The sequence below is a fragment of the Pantherophis guttatus genome, chromosome 1 (genome assembly GCF_059756535.1).
Source record: "Pantherophis guttatus breed Tessera chromosome 1, ASM5975653v1, whole genome shotgun sequence".
Classification (NCBI taxonomy): domain Eukaryota; kingdom Metazoa; phylum Chordata; class Lepidosauria; order Squamata; family Colubridae; genus Pantherophis; species Pantherophis guttatus.
In genome coordinates, this window is record NC_142063.1 from 312,624,608 (window position 1) to 312,644,844 (window position 20,237).

Below are 20,237 nucleotides of genomic sequence, written 5' to 3' on the forward strand. Positions count from 1 at the left end.
AATAAATACAGTATTTTGGGCAGGATATTCATCTTGATAGATGCTATCCTGCCCAAAAGATATTCCTATTTTATTCAGGACATATTGCTGCCCAAAATTACTGCCAGCTGTTACCAATCCACACAATTCTGAATAATTATATTTTTAAAAAACCAAAACCATGAAGCATCTGTTTCAAATAGCAACACAACTAGTACAGTCCCAGTAGGAACCAAAGTATGTTAACTAATGTTCTTAAAACTAAAACAAGTACCACAATAAAACACCCATTAAAATAGTCATTTTTCTATAAATTAGTTGCTGTAAACTAGATTGTTCATCCTTCCTTGGTATAAGATAAATGCCTAGAAAGCTGGGGAAGCTCAGATTTGGCAGGTAATTGGTAGGAAAAATTGTAATAGCCATTTCTGTACTCAAGGATAACAATCAAAGAACGATTTCAATCATAAAAAAGTTCTTAATTCTTATTTCCATCAGCATTTTTTCTAGAACTAAAATTATGAAAATATGCTATCAGTTTAGAAAACAGATTGCAGGATCCTGAAAGTCAGTTAGCTGATAAGTAGTGGATTAACCCTTTGACAACTTTTTACAAACATCTGAACTGAAGATTCACATAAACGCTGAGGACTTTAGTAAGACTTGAGGAATAGGAGACCACAATAAACAAGTTACAATCAAACTCACAGCCTGCAAATTTAAGTAAATCAAATCATAAGACTGACTACCATATTTAATATCTCCAATAGAAGAGAATCTGTAGCTGAGGGTGGAATCGTGGAGTCCTTGGTGCTCTCAGAGCTTGGCTTCTTGCTTGTAGATGTTTCATTGGCCAAGTAAGTAACATCATCAGTGCAAGTAAGTGTGGGGTTTGCTTCCTGTTTATATACAGTAAAGTGCCCTGCCAATGTTAGTGGGGATGTGGTTTTCTCCTTGGTAGGTCCTTGATTAGTGTTTTGTTTTCTGCTTGTTTGTCTGGTGCTAACCCTATTTATTGGCTGCTGGAGAGGATGTGTTCTGTTCTTTTTGTTTCCTTTTTAGCCTTTTTTATTGTTTCTTTTGAATTGTACATAGATATAGTTTATCTCTCTTATGACAGAGCTGTCTGAATGCCAAATGTCCAGGAATTCTGTAGAGTTTTTAGATTTGGCTTGGTCTAAGATGCTCAGTTTCCCGGTTGAAATTGTGGTTAAGTCTGTCTGTGTGTTGTAAGCAAGTAGCTTTCATCATGTCTTCTAACTGCTAGCTGGGTTCATGGACATCCTGCTAGTTTTCTGTCCTACATAGTGGCTGTTATAGTCCTTACATTATATGCTGCAGATTATATTTGTTTTTTTCTTCTTGAAGGAGGAGTTGATTGGTTTGTGTGCTATGATGGTGCAATGTGGATGTAAATCTGTTGGGTTTTCCTGATTTGGAACCGGATAAATTTGGAAAAGGATAACATTATTATACAGCAAAAACATTTTAGAAACAACCAACATATTATTACAGCCACACATCACCACATTGGTGATCATCTGATCACCAATCCAGAAATGCTATGGAGGTCCTGGAAACTTGACATTCAGACAAATCAGCCATCAACAGGCACATAGAGATAAACCATAAAATGTCTGCAAGCAAACAAGCTCAAAGAGCACCAACAATCCCACTATTTCTGTCCCCAGTCAATAGAATACTTCCATGATGCAGCACTTCAATATTTTACCATCAATGGGAAAATTAATGTTATTAACTATGAAAATCAACTACATTTGCAGTGGATATGGTGGTCAGTTAAAAAAGAAATAACATAGTTGAAACATTTGGCAGAAGAAATTGATGGCAGATACAAAGACTGCAAGTTAGCAGATGTTTAGCTCATATTTCCCTTAACATTAACTAACTTAAATTGTCATTATTGAAAGATCGTTGTTTTTCTTTAGTGCACTTACTGATTTTGAAAGGACAGATGAGCATCTTTTTGTGGGGCCTTTTCAGCTGCTTAAGGATGCCAGCCACAGCAGAGATTGCCATCTACACAGAAAAATGAGTTAGCTCATTTAAATTTAAGCAAATGGAAGGAGAAACACAGATCCTGTTAAGATGGCACATTCTTTTCATGACTTTTCCCCTACATATAAAAACGTTGTATGTAAGGTTCAACTATATGTTGAAGTAGTCAGCATATAAAATTAATTGGGGTAAAAAAAAATTACTTCATTTAGGTTTTTTTTTAAGTTAGAACAATATAAAGATCCAGGTTTTCTAATTTCTACAGTGTTTATGTATAAGCATTTAGATTTTATTTTTTTTATTTTATTTTATTTCCAATTTATATACCGCCCTTCTCCCTAAGGACTCAGGGCGGTGTACAGCCAGAGTTAAAAACATGAAATATAAATATTAAAAAACAATTAAAATATATATAAATTTGGCCCAAAAATTAAAAATCACAAACCAATTTAAAACATTTAAAAATTTCTTCTTAAGCCAGCCCGGCTTGCTGGAAAAAGTGGGTTTTAAGGGCACGGCGGAAGGCACTGAGGTCTTGGATTCTCCTTATCTCTGGGGGCAACTGATTCCAGAGGGTAGGTGCCCCCACAGAGAAGGCCCTCCCCCTGGGGGTCACCAGCCTACATTGATTGGCTGATGGCACCCTGAGGAGGCTCTCTCTGTGGGAGCGCACGGGTCGATGGGAGGTCGTCGGTAGCAGCAGGCGGTCTCGAAGATAGCTAGGCCCGATGCCATGGAGCGCTTTAAAGGTGATGACCAACACCTTGAAGCACACCCGGAAGACCACTGGGAGCCAGTGCAGCTCGTGCAGGAGCGGTGTTACATGGGAGCGCCATGCTGCTCCCGTCACTACCCGCGCTGCTGCATTCTGGACCAGTTGGAGCCTCCGGGTGCTCTTCAAGGGGAGCCCCATGTAGAGAGCATTGCAGTAGTCAAGGTGAGAGGTGACGAGGGCGTGAGTGACTGTGCACAGGGAATCCCGATCAAGAAAGGGCCGCAACTGGCGAATCAGGCGAACCTGACAAAAGGTCCCCCTGGTTACAACCGTCAGATGTTCCTCCAAGGACAGCTGCATATCCTGGAGGACTCCCAGATTGCGAGCCCTTTCTGTGGGGGCCAAAGATTTGCCCCCAATAGTCAGTGATGGAGTCAACTGACTATATCGGGATCTTTACAGTCCTAAAAGTATTTCTAAATATGTGGAACTCAATATGTTAAAAGTTGTAAAAAAGTTGTCTTAAGTATTAATAGATGGATTAAAGGTCTTTTAAGGAAGGATTTTTAACTTGGTGGTAAAGCCTATTCACTGCTCATATAGAAAGCTTCAGAATTAAGTAGCTGATAATAAACAAATCCCTTGCCTAAGACTGGAAAACTAATGTCTATCAAAGACTTCAAGCTATGTAGACAAATATGATTTGTGCTTGCAAAACGGGTGGTATTTCATTGAAGACTTTCCCTATATGAGTTGGCAACTCTGTCAGCCTGCACATCTCTGGAAAAGTCTATACAGCTCAAGCAAACTCTACCTAAAAAGAAAATGGTACTCTGGAAGCACTGAAACTCATTCATAAGATCAAAAACAAATACTTTGTTTGTCATGTGAAGAAAGCACATATTAGTCCACTCTAAAGAATGAATAATGGAATCAATATCTGCAAACAACTTTTACTATAATTAAACCAGTTAACATTTTACCTTGCGAACCACCAAGACATCATGATTGAGACATTCCATAAAAAAATTTATGGCTCTTACAGGTAGCACTCTGTCATCCCTTAAAAGTAGGGAGAGGAAACCAATGCCAATGTGCTCAAACTTCCAAGGGCTGGAAGAAAGAAAAGGGATTCCCAATTATACAAAATAAACTCTTAAATCTAGTACTGAATTTTCACTGAACTGGGTGGGGAATGGGATATTGTATGATCCTGAGATGGGCAACTCACTGCCTGCGTGGTACCATAAACACCGACATTCAGCAACAAAATGGCACCATGTTTGCAGCACCATGTTTTTTGTTTTATTTTTGTTCTCAAAAGTGGTCATAAGAAACAGGGGTTTCAGAGTCAAATCACTTTCTTGTCCATCTTTAATACGACTCCATCTCCCCCACCATAAAACCATATTTTTTTATTTTTTTATTTATTTGATTTGATTTATATGACGCCCTTCTCCGGAGACTCAGGGCGGCTTACAGTGCGTTAAGCAATAGCCTTCATATTTTTGTATATTTATACAAAGTCAGCTTATTGCCCCCACAAACTGGGTCCTCATTTTACCTACCTTAGAAAGGATGGAAGGCTGAGTCAACCTTGAGCCTGGTGAGATTCGAACTTACAGTAATTGCAGACAGCTGGTGTTAATCACAATGCTTTTAGTCTGCTGAGCCACCAGGCCCTATGTATATTGCAGAAATTCAGCCATTTTGCAAAGAATATAAGCAGTATAATAAAACTTATTTTTCAGAGCATGGCTGAGGTTTTAAAGATAAACATGGTTTGTTTCTGAAGTGCTTTCTACTCTTGTTATAGATAAATTCTTTCTCCACAAAGCATTTCAAAATTGGTCCTTTCCTTTCCAATGATGTCATCTCATCCCTGGAAAGCTTCTTGCAGTCACATGACACCAATTTCTCAATGGTTGCCAACTCACAGCCCAGAAAAAAAAGCACATGAACCACATTTTGAGAAAGATATATTCTCATACTTACAGATTTCTTTGATTCACACAATCCAGAAGCTTATTTACCAAATTTTCATAATTTCTGAAAAAGAAAAAGAACATTTATGTATTAACATATCTCAGCAAAAGACAGGATATCATCTATGGGCCACTGCATATTGAATGCAATTCTTTATAGCAATCAGCAGACAGGAGAAACTTCTCTAAAAATACTATATATGGAACATTTCAAACGAACATCATTTGTCTGAAGAGTTTTACAATCACATTGCATTTTAACAGTCATACTAGACAAAAAGGCAACAGTCAGATATTCTCTCTGAATCAAAGTTTAAAAAGTCTTATTGTTACAAATCACAGGCTTTGGTTTCACGCAGAAAAAATGAAATTGTTAAAAGAGTCTGTACTTACTGAGAGGACTCGGCATTCCTTTCTTTCTGTCGCTGAATTCCCAGCTCAATCTCTTCTGAACTAAGGCTGGTACATTCACCATTTTGACCCACTGACTTCTGCATGAGGACTGCAACTTCAATACATGTCTCTGGGACCTGGAGAAGTAAGGAGACATAAGAAAGATTCTGATACAACAAGTGATTATTCCCAGGGAATGATACAACATTTACAAAATGTACACTGTTACAAAAATTCAAAAGCATCACAAAATAGTATGCCAAAGTTATGTATTCACTATTTTTACTTTCAATATTCTAGAACACAGACGCAGTCAAAAGTATCAGTACCCTTCCATTTTCCCTATCCCAATTTGCTGAGTGATTGTTTATGGGGGTGAAGGCATCCATGATATAATTGAAGCAAAATGTCTTTTTGAGAGAACACCAAAATCCAATTAATGTATTTTAACTGCTAAGGGGTTATCTATAATTATATCCGTGCCATTTTCATTTGTTCTATTATTTACAAAAAAAAGCAAATATAAATAAACAAAGCAAAATGCTTACACTATGAACTATGTAATACAAAATGGTGGGTGCCATTTACTTGTGCCGGTTTCAACTTACTTCACAGCAAATTGGGATTCTTTGGAAAAAAGTATAGGCAGTCCAAGACGTATGACCACAATGGAGCCTGTCAATTACATTTGTAAGTTGTGATGGTCATTGTTGTGGCCCCGCCCTCTGAGCCTGTCCCATCGGAGGAAGAAAGCTCCGAGCATGAGGAAGAGGAGTCAGCCAGGCCTCCCTCTCCAGGCCCCTCCCCTCTGGCACTGTCTCAGGTGCCGGCCGAGGGAGAGGAGATTAGCAGGGAGACAGATGGCTCGGATGAGAGCGAGGGAGAGACATCATTCCTGGACGCACGCCTCCGAAGGCGTGATAAACGATTGCAGCAGCTCAGGAGGCGTGCTAGGGATTAGAACTGAGTCACTGGACCACACCCCAGAGACTATATAATAGAGGGTGGTGGCCAGTGATCCTTGTGACGAACAAAAGTAAACCTTGGATAGTCACTAAAGCCTCGTCCGGAAACTGCTGAGAGGAATATTATTCTGATTTGACTTTTGTATGCTAAGTATCTTATCTTTCTGTTTTGTGGAAATAAATGCACTTGGCAGACGGTGTGTATATCGCTGCCAAGTTGGAGATAAAGACCTGGGTGTGTGCCAAAGTGTTTCCTTAACCCTCGGCTGGCTGTGTTTGTGTGTGTATGTGGACGGGGACAGATCAGTCATAAAGCAGGTCACCGATGGAACTGGACTGATTTTATGACCTTTTTGGGAGTGGTTGTTAAGCAAACCCATTGCTTGCTATGGGGGAGGGAGGGGGCTTTGCCAAAAACTAGAAGGAAAAGCTGGAAGAAACATTGTAAATTGTGGTCATACGATGATGAGATGCTGCAAATAGCCAGTTGCAAAATGCCCAAAATTTAATTACTAACTGTGGGGGGTGGCTGTCGGAACTTTGGAACCAGGTTATAAGTACCTTTAGGGGGCTCCATCACAACTTCCAACAGTCGCTAAGTGACTGGTCATAAGTTGAGAACTACCTTTGGAGGGGTATCAATACTTTTTGTCACATCCGTATTTAGCTATGACATAGTAATTCAGAAAGGGTATAAGATGGATGAGGCCAGAGCAGATAATTTATGAAAGGTAACTGCTATTTTTTTTTCTTTTAACAACTCTGTAACCCCTTGCATCGGGGTGTAGTCGGTGCAACTGAATGGAGCTGAACATTTACTGGCTGGATGCCCTTCTTGATGTCTACATGGAGCTCACAGCAGATATCTTCTCTTTGCTCCCAGAGAGAGAGAAATATCTGCCACTACCTAGGATTGAACTCACAGCCTCCTGGCAAGAGCTCCACCTTTAGGCCACCACAAAGCTCGATGAAAGATAACTGCTATTAGTATCACCAAATAGATTATTTCCAAGTATGTGGAAATTATATCCTGTTTCCTGGAAAATAAGACATCCCCTGATAATAAGCCCAATCAGGCTTTAGAGCACATGTGCTAAAATAAGCCTCCCCTGAAAATTAGCCCTCCCTGAAAATATTTAAACGCAGAGCTGGAAATCAGGTAAGACAGCAAGAGGAACCCCATCTTGCTCCACATGCCCCAAAATAATAAGATACTAATAGGAGACACATGGTCCCTAAGTAAACAAGCCCCATTCCTAAACAATTGTAAGTGATGTAATTATTTAATGCTTACAGTAAAATCCAGTCCTATTGTTTCATACTGCCGATGGATTTTCTCTGCAAGGTCATCAAAGAGTCTAACTATGGATGGCTTTTCCAGAGACATTGCTTTGCTAAGTCCAGAAGAGACAATTGCAGGCCAAGTTTGGACAATGCAGTCCCAATCATGAAGATTTGCCAGACATACTCCACTATGATTTCCAAGAAGGCAATACAAGGCACCCTATGGAAAAGAAATTTTAGACAGAATTATTGACATACAGCTGGAATTCTTCTCCAATTACAGTAGACTATTATATCTTTGTTTATAATAAAAGTCTGTGAAACATAAAATCAAGTGATTTCTACAGTGGTTCTACAGTAGATAGAGTCTACTCAGGATTGGCTACTGATGTCCATAACCTAAGGGTTTCACAAACCATATCTTAAAATCAATCCATCAGAAAACCGTTTCCCACAATACTATAAACAGAGGTTGCAAATATTTGTTTAAGCTTTATTGCTTTTTAATAGGACTGCATTTTATTCTTAAATAAAAGAATGAAAAGGCGGGAAGTACTTTCACATTTCTCAAATTTACAAGTCTCTAAGTAATACAAAAAGTTAGAACATACTATGAAATAAAAAATAAACATATAAAATCTAATGTGTTTTTCAGTTACTACATTAGTTAGTAATCAAACATGTCATCCTACTGACTTAATACCTAACAATAAAACCAGATCTATTTTATGGTATTTTAGAACAGGGATTTTCAATACTTGAATGTGCCAAAATTTTCATTAGTTCCAGCAACAGTGTCTGCTGCTTCTCTCTCTCAAACAGTACGTTTCCTTTTAACTGCTAAAACCTCACATATTGCCAGTTTTTAAAAGATCACTTTTGTAAGATCTCACAGAATGTTGTGAAGATAACAATGTGTTTCCAGGCATGGGGATCAGCTTGTTTGATTTGCAGCAGATTGAGATTTTTCACCATGGTTGTCATTTTATGTATTCTGGTTTATGTATTAGTATTATGATTTAAAATGTTGTTAGTCTGCCAGACTCAGTGAGTTAAGATGGATGCCATATCAATCACATTAACAAATAACACGATGGTAACTGAAATCAAAAAGCTTATTTTTGCTTCATAAGCTGTTCAGAGTCAAGGTTTCAACTGTGAATATGTCAATAATAACAAATCATCCAATCACCCATACTGTATCAAAAGTGTTATTAAAATTTATATTTTTAAAATCTTTAAAAAACTCATCAGAAGAATTGAGTAGGAAACAAGTCGTAGATATACTAATCCTAATATTTGCTTTTCATATAATCCTCCTCCTCCTCCTCCTGTTATTTACATAATATATAACATTCAAAATTACATTTTATCAATTTATTTAAGTTAACGTGTCCTGAATCAGCAGTGGTCACATGCTTCCTGACCAAACAGATAACTGCAGATATCATTGGAAGGGGAGGACTTTAATTTTTTAAAACCTTTTTCCTCTTCTACAGCTACTGTGAGGTAAGGGTGCTATGGGGACTCTAGAAAAAATTTGTTATTCCTATTACACCTGAAGTCTGAAAAGCAACCTGAAATCACGCCACCAAAATCATGATCGCATAACAGCTGGATTCCAGCAACATTCTTTCACACAGTGAAAGGGGGGGGGATTATCATCCACAGTCCTCCCGATTCCTTTTCCATTCTTATTTTGAGAGGCATTACAACACTAAAAACAAGTCATTTTGACAACAAATTTTACAAATTTATTCTGGCGCTCTAAGATGGCTAAAATAGTCTCTATGGCTGGAGATTACATCTCCCCATCAATGGCACTGACAGAACCTGCTGTAAAGAAAATTAATAAATTCCTTACTTTAAATTGTTGCTGGGTGACACTGTACCCATCTGGCCTCAAAAACTCCAAAACCAAAGGAATGATGTCTCTGCAACAGAAGTTGTAAGTCCCCAAGGCTGTGAAGAAGGCTTGTTGAGCTTTGTTCCTGACCTAGGACAAAAACACCATAGAAATACGTACAAAAGCTAAACAGAGGACAAATAAGCTTTACTTTATATAGTGATTGGTTCTGAACAGTCTTATAATCTAAAAAAGCATATATATTATATATAATTTTCTTATTATTTCTCTCTTGCCAGGTTCCACCTACGTAAACCAAGATATTATGCAGCCCTAGTTCAATGAAATCATAATTCACTAGTTTCTGGGCTTTTTATTTCCTTCTGGCAGCCAGCAGACCCTTTGCTGCCCATTGGGAGACTAAGATAGATCTATTTCGGCCTTATAAGGCCTCATCAGTTCTTATTATATATATACATTGAAACAACTTTTGTGAAATATGTTAAAAAATTAAGAATCTTGTTCTGCATCTGCTTCATGGTTGTTTTTTTGACTGATTCTTAGTATTAGAAGGAATACATTCTGCATGGAATTCAATTTTGAGGAACTCTGAATCGCAAATCATCTGGACAGACCTTAAGAATTTCATTGGCTTGCTTCTGTGAGTAGAAACCCACTAATGATGAGTAAAAAATTAATTTTAAAAAATGTGTTTTGCTGCTACAGATTAGAGCTGTGTTAGCTGGTCCACAGTCCTCTTCTCTACCCACATAGTTTTTCTGAACTATTCAATTCAGTATAGTCTTTTCTCCACAGAGATAAGTGACGCAGTAGTTAGAATGCAGTATTGCAGGTTAACTATGCCCACAGCCTGGAGTTCGATTCTGGCAGGGCTCAAGGATGACTCAGCCTTCCATCCTTTGGAGGTCAATAAAATGAGGACCCAGATTGTTGGGGGCAATGTGCTGACATTGTAAACAGCTCAGAGAGTGCTGTAAAGCACTAAGGGGCAGTATATAAGTCTAAGTACTATTGCTATTGCCATTAATCCCTCTATGCACCCACCAAGTGGCAGTTAGAAATAGCTGCTGTGTAGGCTCAAAGTAATTACATGGAGGCACTATGGCATAACCAAATGCTATTCAGGAAATGTTAACAAGCTCTCAAAATAAAAACATACAAGTAGTCCTCAAGACCACAATTGAGCCCAAAATTTATGTTGTTAAATGAAACATTTGTTAAGTGAATTTTTTCTCACTTTACGACCTATCTTGCTACATTTGTCAAGTGAATCACTGCAGCTGTTAAGTTACTAACACAATTGTGAAGTGAATCAGGCTTCCCCACTGACTTCGCTTGTAAGAAGGTCGCAAAAGGTGACCCTGGGACACTGTAACCATCAAAAATATGAAAAATTTCAAGCATCCAAAAATTTGGATGCTTGAGTTGCCAAGCATCCAAATTTTGATCACGTGACCATGGGGATGCTGCAATGGTCGTAAGTGTGAAAAACAGTCATAAGTCACTTTTTTCAGTGCCGCTATAACTTTTAACTGTCTCTAAATGAACTGTTGTAAATCAAGGATTACCTGTACAGGATAACATCCCAAAGATTAAAGCTGACACAGAAAGAGTTCTCAGAAATTTCAAATGAACTGCGGAATAGCACTCCATTTCTTGCAAATATCTATTTCAAAACTCCGGCCATTAATATTTCTATAAAATGAGAGAGGCCATATGGCTCACCTGGCCATATGAACTTGTAGATAAACGAAGAAGGTCCCTGATCAAGTTCTGATGTACTTTTTTATATTCACAGCCTTCAACAGTGAGTGTTCTTAACTAAAGAAAAAGGAATAAATTCAATTTTTTAAATTTTATAAATGAAAGTTGTAGATACTACAGATTCAGAGGCAGCCAACATACAATAGTATATTTACCTCATGCTGTAACATGACTCTGTCAATGAGCAGTGCTCTAATATGCTGTTTCTTGCCTTGAAGCTGCAAATAGGCAAATCAATTATTTATATATGGAAAAACTTTATTCAGTCCTACCTGTGATTCCTTTTTAAAAATTTCATTAATTATGAACATTAACTCCCCCTAGATTCCACCCCCTAGATTCCTTAAAGTCTTAATTGTGTAAATAAATTATTTATAGAAATACTAACCCTATTCTCCATTGATTTCTTCACCAAGTTAAAACTTTTCCACCGTGAATCAAACTCATGCTTATGTGAACCTTGGAAATGTAAGAGGTCCCCAATGATCTGTAGAACAAGAATTTGAGTTATACAGAAAAAGCCATCTATCCAACTTAATGTTTTAAAAATCACACTATAAATGTCAACTATACCTTAATGATTAGGAACAAAGACTTAGTATCATCCTCCGAGTTGTCAAGTACAAAGTCTATTACAATAAAGAAAAAAATAATTAAACAAAGCAATATAAACTAATTGTTCATAGTTACAGCACTCTTGACATATTGATGGCAAGCTAACAAGAAACAACAATACAATTTCCTTCTGTTTTTAGTAGGAAAAAAAGGATAGTCTTCAGTTTTCACCCACCACATAAAAAATGTAGTTCCCCCAACCCAAAAATGAAAGGAAGCTCCATCCATTGCCCCACATTCCACCCTGATCCATTAAACAAAACAAACTAATGAATCTCAAAACATCACAACCAAACACCCTTCATTCACTTAAACTGAAGAAGAAAGTACTTTGCTTCATATTTGATTTACTATCTGGGTTTTTATACGTCTTTTGAACTACTGTACAAATTCAGTGAAAATGAGAACAAATGGAATAATTAAAAGCACACTTACGTAGGAGTTTTCTTGTTACTTTGCAGATTCTTTCCCTGTAATTCTCTTTCGACAAATCTAAACAAATAAGGCCATTCATTATCTATAAAGTTTATAAATTACAGTGTGTCGCAAGGACATGTCAAAGGGGGCAGAAACATAAAAATAAAAACAAAGGAATAGATTTTTCTCCAGCAAAACTGTTTAAATTGTGAAAAGATTTGCATGGACCATACACATATGTAATTGCATGCGTAACATGCTGTATGTATGTACCCATAAGGCTTGTATATAAAACATCCTTGTTTATTTCAGAGATAAGTTTGAGGATTCTGCACAGTACTTAGTTGTTCTTATCCCTGCATTCCTCTGGACAAAGAACTCTGATGTTATTCCTAGGATCTGTTGGAGTCACTCTTATGACTCTGTTGGAGTCATAACTCCAAGTGCTCCTTACGACCACTGGGAATACTTTGGCCTTTATTTTACATACCCCCTCTAATTCCTCCTTCAAGTCCTACTACTACTTTCATTATTTTTCATCCTGATGTTGCAATCACTGAGCACTGCTAGAACTATCTCTATTGCTGTCCTTGCCTATGACCGTGAAGTCTGGTTGACTGGCTAGTATCTGCCTGGCTGCCTGGATTAGGAAGAGCCACAGGATTCTAACCTTCTTATTCTCCACAACTTTCTGTGGAATCTCCCATCAGGGTCTAGCCCATATACTTTACATATGTTACTGTACACAATACCAGCTACTTGGTTGTGCTGTTCAGTGTATTCTGTGTCTTATATCTTGGCCCTGCATGTTGTATTTTCTCTGAGGCCTCTCTGCATAGTCTGCACTTTGGGTCCTGCTTAATATGATAGACCCCTGCTTCTATAGATACAGTGCTTAGTGCTTGTTTTTGTGCAGCCATGATCATTGCCACAGTGTTGTCTTTTAGGTCAGCCCTTTTCAGTCACTGGTAGTATTTCCCAATGCATGTCACCTCAGCTATGTCAGTGGTACATGCCATGCACAGTACTATCTTGCCATGGCACTTCCTCTGCTTGATCTTTTTCCCATGTCTGCTGCTGCTGCTGCCTCAGACATTCTCTCAGGAGCTCATCTTTGGGTGCCATTTTACTGATCTACCCCTAGAAGCTCTGTGTTTTGTCCAGGGCAGGGGCCTTGACACTCACAGGACCCTGTCCAACCTCTGCACATTATAAGGAACTTCTTCACATTAAAAGCTTTCATGTCCTGCTTTGGCCAGCTCATATGCAGTATATGTTTTCCATATTTTATCTTTAGCTTTTATTGATGTTATTATAATGAATGTGATCATTGATGGTTGTTAGCTGCCCAGAGTTGTTGAGTCTGGCAGCATGCAATATTAAACTCAACAAAATTATTAAAGTATTATTATTATTATCATTTTTTTCTTAAGATTCACAGAAAAAAACATAAATAAGAAGTTAGTTACTTTCTTTCTTTCAATAAGAGATCAGTGAGGTCATGAATTAAGTAACAGCACGTGGGTCAAACAAGGTTATTTTGAAAATGCTAACAAGCCAGGAAGATGGCTAACCTATAAGTAAAGTAGGTGGTTTGAAGGATGTGAATGGAAGACGGGTAACTGACGGGGAAGGGAAGGGAATCATACAGAAGTTCTTTACGGATTTATACAAGAGTGAGGAAGGGTCAGACCAAGAGTTGGAGAAATATATAGAGGGGCTGGATCTTCCAAAAGTGCCGGAAGAGGTAAGACAAATACTTAACAGGGAAATTTCAGAAAAGGAGGTGGAAGAAGCAATTGGGAGGCAGAAATTAGGGAAAACTCCGGGAACAGATGGGATTCCTATGGAATTCTATAAGGAAACTCTTGATATAGTGGGACAATATATGACTGAAGTCTTTAATGGAATCATCGTGGAGGGTCGGATCCCAAATTCCTGGACGGAGGCATATATTTCCTTGATTCCCAAGGCAGAAATAGATTCATCGCTGATCCACAATTACAGGCCTATATCCCTTTTGAATACCGATAATAATAATAATAATAATAATAATAATAATAATAATAATAATAATAATAATAATAATAATAATAATAATAATAATAATAATAATTTTATTTCTATACCGCCCTTCTCCCGAAGGACTCAGGGCGGTGTACAGCCAATTTAAAAACATAAGACACAACAATGATTAAAAATTAAAATAATTAAATAAATTTATAAGATCTTCACTTCAATTTTAGCAGGGAGAATGAAACGTTTTTTAAACCACTATATACATAGAGACCAGAATGGGTTCTTGCCACATAGACAAATAAGGGATAATGTGAGGACGATAATAGATGCAATGGAGTACTAGGAGATGTTTTCGGATAAGGAAGTAGCATTCATTTTTGTAGATGCTCAGAAGGCCTTCGATAGGGTTAGGTGGAAATTTTTGTTTGCCTTGTTAGATAAAATGGAATTTGGAGATAATTATATATGGGCGATAAGATCGATCTACTCAACTCAAATAGCTAGAGCTTTAATTAATGGGGAAGAAACGGGTAGGATTGAAATTGGAAAAGGCACAAGACAAGGATGCCCACTGTCCCCACTTCTATTTATCTTTACACTAGAACCTCTGCTATGGGAAATTAGGAAGAATCAGGGAATAAAGGGGCTGAAGGTGAGATCTGAAGAATATAAAACTCAGGCATTCGCGGATGATTTGGTTTTTATTGTAGAGGATCCATTAGAATCACATAAAAAGTTGCTTCAGGAGATAGAGAAGTATGGTAGAGTTGCAGGTCTCCGAATCAACAAAGACAAGATGAAGATTATAATAAAGAATATGACACGAAATCGTTGGAATGAATTGGAGAGAGAATTGGACCTTCAAGTGACTAAAAGAATAAAATACTTGGGTATTTGGATGTCTTCTAAAAATACGTCCATTATGGCAGATAATTACACAAAGTTGTTAGCCCAAACAAAGACAGACCTAGAAAAGTGGGAGCACCTGCAACTCTCCTTACTTGGTAGGATAGCTACGATTAAAACCCACGTACTTCCGAAATGGAACTACTTATTTCAGACTGCCCCCGCGAGACTGGATAGTGGTTTTTTTAAACTGCTAGATAGTTATGTGAGGAAATTTGTGTGGCAGAAGAAGCAGCCCCGGATAAAACTTAAAATGCTCCAAGAGGCTCCATGTAGAGGGGGATTTGGTCTACCGAAATGGGAGTTTTACTACCAAGCGGCTAATTTAACTTGGATCAGAGACTGGATGCTTTTAAATAGGAAGAGGACTCTTACATTGGAGAGTTATGATTTGTGTCAAGGTTGGCACCATTTTCTATGGAGGGAGAGGGACAAGAAATGTGGACAGTTTAAGAGACACTACCTTCGGAGATATTATTAGAATCTTGGGAAAGAGTTAGGAACAGGCATTATTCAATGATTCCGATTTGGTTTGCCCCATTAGAGGCAGTAACACATGCGACACTATATAATAAGGAAATACCATTGACTTACCAGGATTTGCTTGACCCTCAAGGGGAATTGAAGACCCGAGAGGAGTTTACAAAACAGGGCAAAAAGGTAGACTGGTGGGCGTATGCCCAAATACAATTGAGAGTCAGAAGGGACCAAAGAAAGGAGGGAATATATAGGTCACTATAGGAGTTAGATAAAATCTTATTGAGAATTGAAAAGAAATTACTTTCAAGGTGCTACAAGTTTTTAGTATCACGATGGATTGGCAAGGAGGTGATCAAGGACACTATGATTGCTTGGGGGAAGAACCTCGGATTTTCTCCAAATCTGGATAAATGGGATGAGATATGGAATAGGAATATGAAACTTACTTTGTCAACCCCCTACAAGGAAAATATTTATAAAATGGTCTATCGTTGGCATATCCCCCCAGCAAGAATCGCAAGAATGTTCCCGGGAGTTTCTCCGGCATGCTGGAAGTGTGGGAATGGTTGTGGAACGTACTACCACCAATGGTGGACGTGCCCCAAAACAGGCAAATATTGGTCCAAGGTTCGGAACTGGATGGTGGAAATTACAGGATATAATATAGAGCTGAAACCAGAGATTTTTTTATTAGGAATGAAACCAGACAAAATAACTAAGGAAAAATGGTATTTGATCCTCCACATCACTACTGCAGCTAGGATACTATACGCGCAAGAATGGAAAAACGAAGTAATACCCACAGAAAATAAATTGATTTGTAAAATTACAGAATGCGCAGAGGCAGACCGGTTAACGAAATTACTTAGGAACCAAAAAGATTCTGATTATTACAAATGGTGGAATTTATGGTATAATTGGGTGAAAGAAAAGAGAGGGAAATGAAATGGATTTTATTAGTGGTATAGGCGCAGATTTGTGTACGTTAGTTGCAATAACCTTGTATGTATATATGTAAAGTATTGTATTTTTAAAAATGTAAATAAACTTTAACTGAAAAAAAAAAAGAATTAAGTAACAGAAAATTTCCTCCACCATTAATGCAATGGCATTAACTTACCATATTTAACACCGGTATAAAGTTTGATCTCTTCCAATGACACTAGACTTGGAACCCTGCATGATGTACAATACATACATATTCTTTAAACAGAACTCTTGATGCAGTGAATTTAATTTTGTAAAACAGCAATTACTGTTACAATTTCTAAAGATTAAGAGTTATAATTTTATATCTTTTAATTTCTATTTTTTTTTTACATTTAGAAGGAAAACGACAGAATTTCAATAATAGTGAAGCTGTATAACTTCTTGATTACTGTTGTACTTATGATTGCATCTATATACGTGCTAACAACAAGTGACGTATGGGCTTTAAAACCATAAGCAGGACTGAATTTGTTTAGTATTTGGATGTGGGACCATCAGGGAATTTTAAGGTCATTGGAAAGTATTGGAAAGTTTTTTAAAAATCATCTAATTTATGGTATGTTTTTATTATGTACAATATCAGATGAATAATTCTCAATGTAATTTTAAGAATCCTTTCTAAGTGAAGCACAAAACAATCTCTGATGTTTTTATCTAAAGGATTCCATTTATCATCTATATAAAAAGCAAATTTTACTTACATGTGAGCCACTTTTTCTCCTTTCAGAGGTGGCAGCATGTTTCCTGATCCAATAAGGCAATTGTGTACTATAGTAAGACATTGCTGAACATCATCTCTGAAAGTAAATGTTAAATAGGTGGAATATTTTTCACTTTACTAAAAAGCACTCAAAAGAACTTTTAAGACCTGACCTCCACAACAGTAGAAAATCCTATTAAACAGACATGCTGAATTATTTTATCTGAAGGCTCAAGCAAGCCACTATTTCAAAGGTCAAATCATTGAATAGTCACATAATGCATTTGTCAGCAATTTATTATTCAATAATCAAACCTATTTGATGGATTGATTTGACTATCTATATTATATGCTATTACTTCTGGAAATTCTGAGTATCGTGTAAATTTTTTTTTTCCTGCTTAAGCAAGGAGTTGGACTAGAAGATCTCGAAGGTACCTTCCAACTCTGTTATTTTGATAAAACTGACATCTAAGATTAAAAATAATAAAAATTACAATATAAAATTTAAAGTACACCTACATAAACACTAGGAACATTAGAGAAATACTTCAAAGCCACAGGGGGGAACAATAATAAATTGTCAATCCCTGGAGTAGCAAGTTTTAATGGCCTTACTAAAAAGCAACAAATTGACAATAATTTAGATTTCCAGGCGAATGCTCTTCAGCAGAAGGGTAGCAATTCAGAGTGTTTGTTTCCATAATCCCTGCTGATGACATTAGCTGAGAAAAGGGATATGGAGAGACCATGCACTATCATATCTAATTGGAAAGGCAAAAAACAATTGGGAATAGGCACTTCCATATATACTCAGTTTCTGACCTTACAATATGTTCATTTCTGACCTTATCCAATGGCTTCAGTAAATGTCAAATTCAAGTGGACAAAAGACTGTGTCTGGTGGTAGGGAGGAACATAAGACACAATAGCACCCTTAAAGCACCACGGTTGTTAAGTAAATCTAGCTTCCCAATTGACTTTGCTTGTCAGAAGGTTGCAAAAGGTGATCACGTTGCTCCTGATACTACTATCATCATAAATATGTGTCAGTTGCCAAGTGTCTAAATTTTGATCATGTGACCATAGAGATGTTGCAATGGTCATGTGAAAAATAAGTCACTTTTTTCAATGCCATTGTAACTTCAAATGGTCACTAAATAAACTGTTGGTAATGTGAGGATTACCTGGAATATATTTTTCCAGGTTCTATGCTCTACCACATTCCCAAAAACTTCCCTCAAAAGGGAAGATGGTGGAAGATTGGTCAGTAATTATCTACAATTTCTGGATTAAGAAGTAATTTTCTGAAGAGAAGCTATAGCATCATGTACTTCAAGTCAGTAGGGATCAACTTGTGTGTGAAGAATATATCTAATAGGACCCTGAATCAAATCCTAGCACCTTCCTAGAAGTTTTCATCAACCAAGAATGACATGGATCCACAGCACAACTTCAAAAAGAATCCTGTCCACTTCTTCAGAACTTTTGAAGACCATTTGAATGATTTAGCTGATTCAGCATGTAGCAACATGGATAGGAGTATTCTGAGATATGCCTACAGTATATGGGAGCTGCAATGATTGCCAGTTATCCTCCAGATATAGTTTCACATTGGTTGTCACTTTTAAATCCTGCATGGTTTAAAGCCTTTCATGGTTCAAGACCTAGATAATTCTGTTACTGCCTGTTCTGGGTTGTCCCTACCTGTATAGTGAAACAAGCCTTGCTGAGTGTCATGTTACTGAGGAAATGTTATTTGCAAGGACCTTACTGTTGAACCTTCTCAGTGAAGACTTTCTCCCACTTCCTGAGGAACAGACTACGTTAAATACTGGGACCATATCTCTTTACTACGTTTTTGGAAGGCTGTAAAAATGTAGCTCTTCAAAATAACTTTTGAGAGTACAGGTAGTCCTTAGTTAACAATAGTAACTGGGCCCAGGAATTCTGTTGCTAAGCAATATGATCATTAACTGCAACATTAAATCATTGTGCTGACTAACAATATCAGTTTTGGCAGTTGTAGTTATGGTTGCTAGGCAAATTCTGTGAAGTCATTAGGTGCAATGTGATCACCATTTGCACTTTCCTGATGGTTTCCCCATTGACTTTGCTTGTGGGAAGCCAGCAATAAGGTCACAAATGCCAATCACATGATTATGGGGTGCTGCAATGTTTGCAATTGCAAACCAGTTACCAAGGGCCTAAATTATAATCTTGTGACCATGGGATGCTGCAATTGCCACAACTTCCAAGGACTGGCTGTAAGTTTCCACTGTAACTTTTGAAGAGTCACTGAACAAATAACCTTAATCAAGGATTAATTGACTGAAAACTACACTATCTTATTAACATTAGCTATTATTTATATTATTAAACATATTCCTATACAACCACAATTAAAATGAGTCTCAGCAGCTCACACCAAATATACGTGTTTTAACTTTTTGTTTACTCTGTTGTGGACTTATTGTTAGCTACATATTATTGAGTATCGTCTACAGTATATCAGAAAACAAACATAAAACCATGAAATAAAGCAAATTTTTCTGACAAAGCATTTTTATATACAAATATTCTAAATAAATAAACAGATATGTAATGTATCCCTGATTCCTCTACTTGAGTAAATCTCATCAGTTTATTCAGGAATTTACAGTAGTTAAATTCATTTACTTAAAATTGAAAAAACAATTTAGTCAGTAATGAATCTTTCTAACCTGGACATTTCAAGACTTCCATCTGAATATTGCTCCAGTTTGTCAAGCTCTGGCTGGAGAAAAGTATCCAACAATTCAAAAGAAAAAGCAACTTCTTCAGCTGAAGGAACATGCCACTGAATATCAAGTTTCTGTAGATTACCAGGTTTACCCCAGTCCTGTAAAAAACAACACAAGGGTGTACATTTTGCCTTTAGCAAAATTAGAAAATAATTATAAGTCACCACATTTAACAATGGATAATTTTCTTATTTCAGACAAAAGGATTTTAAACACTTGACTTGGCAAGAGATGAATTAAAAGAATATTAATATTCAATTAACTAACTTATTAAGGTCACCAGTTAGACTACTTTTTTTAAAAAAAGTTAAATTTATGGGGGGGGTTAAACAAATTACATTCCTTTTTTCCAATTT

At 37.1% G+C, this 20,237-nt stretch overlaps 1 protein-coding gene across 4 annotated transcripts in view; it reads right to left on the bottom strand.

Annotated features, from left to right (window-relative positions):
- PSME4 (proteasome activator subunit 4) overlaps window positions 1–20,237 on the bottom strand; it is a 101,461-nt gene that overhangs the window by 27,408 nt on the left and 53,816 nt on the right. For all 4 annotated transcript variants that reach the window (XM_087883289.1, XM_087883290.1, XM_034427379.3 and 1 more), the window contains 14 exons: window positions 19,822–19,979; window positions 17,100–17,195; window positions 16,529–16,584; window positions 12,022–12,078; window positions 11,545–11,600; window positions 11,360–11,458; window positions 11,127–11,189; window positions 10,933–11,028; window positions 9,205–9,336; window positions 7,351–7,560; window positions 5,092–5,228; window positions 4,709–4,762; window positions 3,697–3,826; window positions 1,938–2,019 (listed from right to left, as the gene is read on the bottom strand). In XM_087883289.1, the coding sequence (XP_087739415.1) occupies window positions 1,938–2,019; window positions 3,697–3,826; window positions 4,709–4,762; window positions 5,092–5,228; window positions 7,351–7,560; window positions 9,205–9,336; window positions 10,933–11,028; window positions 11,127–11,189; window positions 11,360–11,458; window positions 11,545–11,600; window positions 12,022–12,078; window positions 16,529–16,584; window positions 17,100–17,195; window positions 19,822–19,979 (1,426 nt within the window). The remainder of the gene's footprint in view (window positions 1–1,937; window positions 2,020–3,696; window positions 3,827–4,708; window positions 4,763–5,091; window positions 5,229–7,350; window positions 7,561–9,204; window positions 9,337–10,932; window positions 11,029–11,126; window positions 11,190–11,359; window positions 11,459–11,544; window positions 11,601–12,021; window positions 12,079–16,528; window positions 16,585–17,099; window positions 17,196–19,821; window positions 19,980–20,237) is intronic.